This window comes from Tupaia chinensis, unplaced genomic scaffold (genome assembly GCF_000334495.1).
Source record: "Tupaia chinensis unplaced genomic scaffold, TupChi_1.0 Scaffold148822_2, whole genome shotgun sequence".
NCBI classification, from domain to species: Eukaryota; Metazoa; Chordata; class Mammalia; order Scandentia; family Tupaiidae; genus Tupaia; species Tupaia belangeri.
Genome location: NW_006208670.1, coordinates 2404122 through 2413018, shown reverse-complemented (window position 1 = coordinate 2413018; position 8897 = coordinate 2404122). Strand labels below are relative to the sequence as shown.

Here is an 8897-nt window from a genome sequence, read left to right as displayed (position 1 = left end):
TCCCTCTCCTCTTAAGGGAGAGCTATGATCTCAGCTTAGGGGCCTTGGAAGAATAAACTAAAGATCAAAAATATATTTCAAACCGGGCTTACCTATGCTATAATAGAATTGAAGCAGAGGCTGGTTAGGAGTAGAGAGTTAAAAGTTTTGTGACTCGATCGAGGACATTGGTAAGTCCCTAGGCTCCGAGTCTCGTGCCTTTTATGTATCACTGCCCTTACCGCACTGAGGTGCTTAAATGCACCTAGTTGAAGCTCTTCCACAAATTTTTAAAAAAAAAAAGAAGAAGAAGAAACCTTGGAGCTTGATAACAATTCTTAACACTTAAGTCTGAGTAGCCATCGTGGAAAAACCATGTGACTCAATAACATGAAACGTTTTTAGCTTGGTCCTGTCCCTGATGTTATTAAGGTTTTTGCAACCTGCATTTTCTAGAACAGGAGTCAGCAGATGGTTTGTATGAAATAGGCCAGCTGCAAACATTTCAGGCTTTGAGGGTCATAAGCTCTCGGTCACACGTAGGGTGATGAAGCAGCCCTAGACAGTAAATGGGTGTGCGTGTGTTTGTTTCCATAAAACTCTGTGCAAAACAGACCACCGGTAGATGTGGCCTGCAGGCGTGTTTTAGTTTGCAGAACCACTTTTAGATTTCTCACTGAGATGTGCACACACCCCTAATGTGTGTATCTTTCTCCTCCTGGGCAAATTCCTATGAAGATACTGTATTTAGCAGTGAAGGTGTCTCGAGAAATATGGAGAAAAGGTGAGGTATGATATGAGAAGTCATAAAATAGAGAGATTTGGGAAGCACTAAACACATTCATTCTATTAAGCTGTGAACGAGAGGATTGTTTTTTCTTTGATTGGAAACTAGTTTGGTATATATGCAATGTTTATTTTGCAGCCAGACACACTAAAAAACCAAAAGAATCCCATACTTTCATTAGAATGAGGACATTATGTCTTTTCAACTTTATTTTACCTTCGTTCTCTCTTTTATTCTGGTTTGGGGGCCTGTTTCATTCTTTCCTATTATATTGAAGTTACTGTGTTTATTATGTGATTAAAAGAATAAAATTTTGGTGCAAAAATAATCTAGGATTAATTCCTCATTGGCAGAGTTTGAATACCTAGGAGAATCCCAGCTGGGACTGACTTTTGGCTTGCCTTTAACTAGATAGGGAGTTAGTACAAACTGACAAAGCCTTTAATTCAGTGTTTATTTTCAGTGTCTTCATCGGTTTTTTTTTGTTATGTCATTTGTCTGTTTTTAAAAGGGGATTGTTACAAGATTATGTCTCAGATGAAAATCGTACAGTTTTATCTAGTTCCACATTCTTACAGCTTTAAAAGTGTTCATTATTAGCCATAATTTTAATATGACACCTATATTCATTTGGAAAGGTAATTATTAAAAAAAAAAAAAAAGGAAAATATGGGGCCAGCAGGTGGCATAGCGGTTGCGGCCATGTGGTGGACTCCCACATGGCCAACCACGGTTTGAGTCTTGGACCCAGAGGCTTGAATCATGTACGTGCACAAAATCCCAAGAGGAAAATGGAGGAGAAAGGGGTTGTGGCATCGGTAACCCCCACCCCCACCCCAGGGTGATTTCTCACTTCATCTCTCTTTTATTTTTCTCTGTGTCTCTGGGAGCAAACATGCCCTATGGCAAAAAAAACAAAAACAAAAACACTCTCTATTAAAAAAAAAAGGAAAATGAATGAATGAATGAATGACAAGTCAGCCCTCTAAATATTCCTATTTTTAGTAACATTCTTTAATTTTGTAACTACAATACATATCAGTAATTTCTAGTATTGGACAAAAATAAGTCTTTACATGAAAGTTCAGTAGTGCATGTTGAATTGAAGACAATGTTGATAGATCTTACATGATAAAAAAAAAAGAATACCAAGAAGGTATTGGTATTCATGTCATTCATTCAATGATGCCTATTTGATGTCCCGTTCATGGAAACCTGTGACTGAAAGGAACTGTCCAAAGCTTCTAGATCTATACTTTTCAACTGAACCTCCTTGTCTTATTACTATCTGAGGGAGATGACAAGGGTAAGCCACTCCTCCTCACAATTTTCCTTCTCTCCAGTTATGCAGCTACAGCCATGCTCATGAAGAGCTGAGTATTTGTTCTCTGCTAGCTTCTTACACTGAGGAATTCCAGATATCTGTAGAACTTGGTACTGGAATAAGTACCTCCTTCTGAAACACGCAGTGCTCGGATCTATTTAAACAGAAGTCACGTTATGTGTATGTTTAAGTGTGCAATCTGCAATACAGCTTGTGCACACTCAAGCATGTGTGACTTTTCCGTGGTCATACTTAAAATCCACACACGCATGCACACGGCTGCATTTATTTTAATGACGATACATTCCTATGAATGCATGTAGTGTGTTTATTTCAACGTGTACGCACTTCATAAAAGCAGGTGCAGAGTGAGAGTGTGGTGTGAGTGTGGAGTACGAAAATACACATGCTGATGCATATGTATGGACCCGGAGCTCTGCATAGTTAAGTCACACATCATACGTCTGTGTGCACTTGCTACAGTGCCGCTCCGTCTCTGCGTTGAAGAAGGATGAATGTAAGATGTGTACGTACAAATTCAAAATGATATCTTATGATCAGATAAAGACATTGGACCCTATAAACGGTACGTGAAAACATGACTAGGTGACGCTGCCATGAATTGAAGGTTCCTTCAGTCATTGATGGCTCTAGAGAACTTTAAAATCCTGGGTTTCACCTTTTACCTGTTAACTAAGAATTTTCTCATCATCTGAATAGGGTGTCCTCAATGAAAACATAAACCTCTTAAGACATTCATAGCAGATTATTATTTTTTTTAAATGTTTACCCTTTCTGGAAATTGATAGCGAAAGTTACGTACTTCCTTATTTTAAGGCATTCCCCCCTTCTGCGTTGATGGGCATATTTTCTTTAATTGCTATTGAATGTACCCATGTTTAGCCTGTCATTCATTCAATAATGCCTATTTGATGTCCCGTTCATGGAAACCTGTGACTGAAAGGAGTTGTTCAAAGCTTTGAGATCTATACTTTTCAATTGAACCTCCTTGTCTTGTTACTATCTGTTATGATACACAAAAATAATATTCTTTGAAGCCCTTGGCTTTTTAGAACAATAAAGCCTAGAATTTAACTCTGATCCCACTCTGTGGCTTTTTTCCCCCCTTTTTCTCTCCTCTTATCTTTGGCATACTTTATTTTCCAGTAAAATAAAGAATGAAGATGGATTATTCAAAACTGATAACAGTAATGGACCATCATGCAATGTTTTATTGAATTTGAGTTCTGTAAATTATGTGGTGGAGAGAAATGTGCCTGCTTAAGTATAACAGAAATTGCTACTGTGCTCCTAATTCTTCACAGTGTAATTCAAGAAAAGCCCACTATCCATATCACTATTGAATAAAAGGTAAAAAGGTGCTATTACCCCAACACGACGGCCCTCCACTGGCCTAACAAACGACAGAGATAAATGTGTCTACTTTTAACTTACTTGGCCTGAGTCCAAGGTGGTAGGTGGGGTTTGAAAATCGTCCTGTACCTGGACATTTGATTAAAAAATTCGCCAAACAGCAAAGGCAGGTAGCCTTGGAGGACACTCTACATACTTTTCTTTTTAGGAAGGTTTCATTGCATCGTATTTTGTTTCTGAGGGCTTTGAAGTTCTATGAAGCTGATAAAATCTATTTGAATCAGTGATTATGTTCAAAGAGGAGACAAACAGGAGGCCAGACAGGCTCTTTGTTCATTGGCAGGCTCTCTCGCTTATCTGTTGTTTTAAAGAATTCAGAATTAGCTTTGGAAGAGCTGATAATATTAACTGAAGGTTTTCTTTTTACGATCACTCATGAATTTTACTTGTGATCATTTGTAAACTTTTTGGAATATAAAAAACAAAAGGGTTTAGGAATGCCTCCGTACATTCATTCTTTAATTGAAGAAAAATAGAATTCGCGCTTAAGCCACTATGTAACAGTACAGAATAATTTTATGTTTTCACGCATCCAGTTATTTGTAAGATGGGAAGTCCCAATGAAAAGCAGCCTCTCATTTCCAATGAAATTAATATTCATGAGGTGTTGTAACTTCCTCCATAACATACAAGTTCTCAAGTTTTTTTCAGAAGCAAGTGTGACTAATTTTATTTAATATAGTTCTTCAAAATTTTTGTTTTGTTTTGTTTTGTTTTTTGAGTGCCTGTGGTGTACAGCACTGATAATATGTTTTGGTCCTGGTGTTGCCACATGCTCTGTGGTGTCAGTAGTGCCTGTTGTGTTTGGCGTGCTGTTTTTTAGCATGAAGAGAATTTTTGGTAAGAGGTACTTCTTACTATCCACCATGGAGGGCTCCTTACAAATGACCTTGACCCAATTTGGCAAGTCTGTACTGTATTTTCAACTAGAGGAACTAGTAAACATGAGCCATATACATCTTGAATCCTCAAGTGCAGCTATTCAGGTAACCAGGGACCGAGACATGCACTTACCCATCTGGGTTCTGAAAGCAGTCCTTTTTGCATCCAGAATTATTCTGTAGTGACTTTTTTTTTTTGTAATTAACACTAATCAAAACATTTTCTAACAATATTTAATATTTTCAAGCATTTCCACCAGGGGGCACTCCCCTCATTGAAAGCTCTGGGGCAAAAAAAAAAAAAAAAAGAAAAAAAAAAAAAAGAAAAGAAAGAAAGAAACAGAAAAAACCCTAAGGTTTCTAAAACACCTGAGACTGTCTGCTCTGGCTGCTTTCGAGTTCTTTGAGTGTCCCAGGGTTTGAAACATCGCTTTAGACCACCACCATATTCCAGGGAGAAAAACTGCATCTGTTCTAGTAGAATAATTAAAGTGGCAATAAAACGCTTTGCTCCTAAAATACTTGTATGTTCCAATGGCAAGTTATGCCAACATCAAAATATTGGTAAAGAATTTTCTAAATTCTCTCCCAAGTGGTATGTTATCTTCTACTCTAAGCCATACAGGGATGGTTTAGCCTCATGTTAGCGAGACTTGAGAGAGAATATTTTTATGTTTTTTATGCCCATAATTTTGATTTTCTCGATATAGTTCTGTGTTGACTCGGGAACCATATTTTATCGAAATACGTGATTTGTTATTTCAGATTTTTGAATGTCAAATTTAAAGTCAAACCGCATTTAATAACATCCTAAGTATTTGCAGGGTATTTCTTGCTTTTGTCTTTCTCTCTCTTTTTTTTTTTTTTTCAAAAATTATTGAACAATTATTGTTGGTAACCATCTTGCAGAATCCCACGTAACTTTTGTTGAAGGCCCACTGTGAGTGCCAGTAACTGTTGGGTTGTCTGGAAAGTCATGATGCACTGTTGTTTTGTTTTGTTTTCATAGAAAAACAGAAAAATACATCATGGCTTTTGAGAACCTGATACTGTTAGAATTTAGCGTATGTGTTCTTAAGTTTTTATCACCTGTTGGCAATTTTTTTCCTTTTGTGTTCTGTATACACATGATCAGTGTAGTAGGTACTTATCAAACACCTACGTAGTAGCTATTGTGCTGGGATGGCAAAAATGAATATTAGATTATTCTCAAGGGATTTATAATGTATTTATAAAAACACTGACGTTTGTCTATTTCTGTGCAGTTTATGTAATTGCCTTGCCAGGCACATTCTTAAATATATAGTGTTTTCGGGGAGAGGTGGAGAGCAGGAGCTATTTGATTACACCTATTTCAAACTTTTTCTTTGTGGGCCGGCAGGTGGCGTGATGGTTAGGGGTGCTGGACACCCACTGGACCTGGTGGCTTGCTTTCTCACTTTCTGTCTCTCTCTCACTCTCTCTTACTCTGTCCCTCTCTGATCAAATTAAAATAAATATTAAATAAAATCTTTAAAAACAACTTTTTTGTTGAGACCTGTATGTTTTGGTTTTAATATGACAATCACACACAATCTATTTAGTTGGCCTTGTGCCAATGAAATAGCTGGCTGATTGACTACCTCTTTGTAGTTACATTGACTAGATTTTTTCTTTCCTAATTACTTATTTAATTCCATTTGTTGTTGTTTTTTTTTTTTTAACTTGACCAGACAGAGAGAGAGAGAGAGAAAGAAAGGGAAAGTGAGAAAGCAAGCTATCAGGTCTGGGACTCGAACTGTGTTCAGCCATGTGGGAATCCAGTGCCTCTAACCACCACGCCACCTGCCAGCCCCTTGACTAGATGTTTTGCTCTTGTGTAGACACAGTTGCCGCAGTACTTGTTAGGATGAATGAAAGACTTGTGCTCTGCATTCTTCAGGCATTTCTTAGGTGAAACTGAATGTTCAGGTCCAATTTACAGGCTTTGGCTGCAGTAGACCAAGCGAGACAGACTTCTTTAAAATCGACTCTAAACCCCCTGAGCCCATTAGAGGGTCTTTTTAAAGACCAGCTCATAAATCATTTCAAGAATAGAGGATGCATCAAGAGCTGTCCAGCCCTTGTAAAATGGACAGAACAGTTTTCTAATACTTCTGCTTCATATTATCTCAAACACGTTGGAGAAAACCACCCATTTTTGTAAAAGAGTTCTTGTGAAAGTTTAAAAATACATAGTTGCAAATTAATTCTTTATTATTTGAGGGAGACAGATCCCGGAAAAGATTTGTCTAATGGCTTATACATTTCTTCTATCACCGATAACAATTTTTATTCCCCAAGACAGTTGATAATTACAGAATTTGATCATCTTTTCCTTGGCATGCAGTGATAGACTAGGATGCAATGTGGCAAAGTGGTTATCTAGTTCAATTTTATCGATGTTTCTGAAGTTTAAATGTCGACCTGTTACCCATCAATACAGGGTATCAAGACAGTATTCAGATTCATATGGGCTAGTCAGTGTGGTTCCCTTTTAGTGGTAAATGAAAAGGGTCACCTGGTATCATTTATTTTGATAATTCGGAGATGAGGAAACAGGTTCAAATACTGCCCATGAAAATATAGCGATTCTTTGGTGATGGTGTAATACTATTCTTTTTTTCTAATATGTTAGCTTCTTTTCCATTTTTTCTTGATAGTCGTGTTTGCTTCTCTAGAAATGGCTTTGTATCTTTCTGCGTTGGGCTGTTGGCATTGCACTATCTTTGTCTCTGCAGCTCGAGAACTATGCAGTTCACTGCTGTAGAATGATGAGGATTTCATTCATTCCTAACTTCCTTCCATCGTCTCTCTGTGGAAGATTTCATGGCAAGTTAAGCTACTCAAAGGAAGGAGGCCAATTAGGCAGTTTCAGTTTATGTTATATGTAAAGCAGATGCTTAATAAAATGAAGAATACAATCGAGGCCCTCTTTTCCACCACTTCAGTTGTAACTAATATATTCCTGTGCAGAATTAATGCCTCTGACCGTCGGTGTTCTAAACAGAGGGGAAATGGAGGGAGGGTTACCGTGGCCTGGGCCGAGCACCAGGGCCCGCTCACCCTGTCCTCTCCCCCCCCCCGCAGGGCTTGCTTTCAGAAATCCTCCGCAAGGAAGAGGACCCCAAGACTGCATCCCAGTCTTTGCTGGTAAACCTTCGGGCTATGCAGAATTTCCTGCAGTTACCGGAAGCGGAAAGAGACCGGATATACCAAGATGAGAGGGAAAGGAGTTTGAATGCTGCCTCAGCCATGGGTCCAGCCCCCCTGATAAGCACACCGCCCAGCCGTCCTCCCCAGGTGCAGTCTCTTGTTCTTCACGTTGTTCTTTTAGCTCTGCGTGTGTGTGTGTGTGTGTCTGTGTGTGTGTTTATGGAAGAATCTCAACAAGAAGTTATCTAGGTAGATATACAGCTATGGAATATAGATACAGATTTTCTTATTTCTTTTTAAATCATGGAGTTGCTTGAGAAGAATTTGGTCCCAAGTCGCTAATTCTGATATTAAAACAACAAGCTACTAATTAGATAGAGGAAAGGAAATTGCTTGGAGTTACTTCCTTCTTTGGGAATGAGTGTCGTCTTTCCGTGGGATATTTGTCTCCACCATGGTTATTAAAGTAAAGAAGTATTTTAAACTTAATAATAATAAAAAAAGTACAAAGTCTCTTCTATCCCAACTAGTTTCAGAACCACCATTTGAATAGTAAATAAATAAAAATAAATAAGTGATTCCATTTGTATTTATGCTTTCCAATACAACTGCAGCTGGTACCAATTATATATCATCTCATTTGTAATCTTTCATAATTAAGTTTAATGCAATCCTTGAAGGCAGCTTTAAATGGGACTTATAAGGAATTCCATCCATATTCCCAGAAATGGGCACATTTTCTGTTTTTTTTCCAAATTTTTGCATTTTTCAGAAAAAGTCCCCTTCCTGGTGACTTTGAGTATGTCCATCTGTATTGTTATTTTTTAAAATCAAGTTTGAAAAGTAGCCACATAACTATTACAGAAATTCAGGAAGATTTCAGTTCAAGCTCTTAGATAAAAAGTTTTGATAGTGGATTAGGCTCAAAATGTACAAGCTAATGAATTTTCTTGCATGTTTAGTTAGTGACATGTACATCTCTTAAAAATAAAGTCACCTGAAACTGGACAGAAGTGGAATGTGGAACACAAAGTCAAAGTAGTTACATAACATCATGAAATACTATTGATGTCCATGTCTTTAGATCATGTATTTCCCAGTATAGAAAGCTAGAAAAGCTTACCCGACATCAAAGATTGAAACTGCTATAACTATGTCATAGGTAAGGGCTAGATAGACTATCCAGCCACTTGCTGAGGGTCTTAAATTGCTTATCAAAATATTCTGAAGCAAGTATTTTCTATGCCATAAGAAATCCATTTTATCCCTCGTTAAGAGTCAATCTGGTCTTGATGTCTATAGGAGCAGACTACCTGTA

The 8897-nt window shown here is 37.7% G+C and overlaps 1 protein-coding gene across 8 annotated transcripts in view; it reads left to right on the top strand.

Moving 5' to 3' along the window:
* The window catches only part of SATB1 (SATB homeobox 1), a 104985-nt gene that overhangs the window by 47878 nt on the left and 48210 nt on the right, over positions 1–8897 (top strand). For all 8 annotated transcript variants that reach the window (XM_027769175.1, XM_027769176.1, XM_006170709.3 and 5 more), the window contains exon 8: positions 7514–7726. In XM_027769175.1, coding sequence (XP_027624976.1) covers positions 7514–7726 — 213 coding nt within the window. The remainder of the gene's footprint in view (positions 1–7513; positions 7727–8897) is intronic.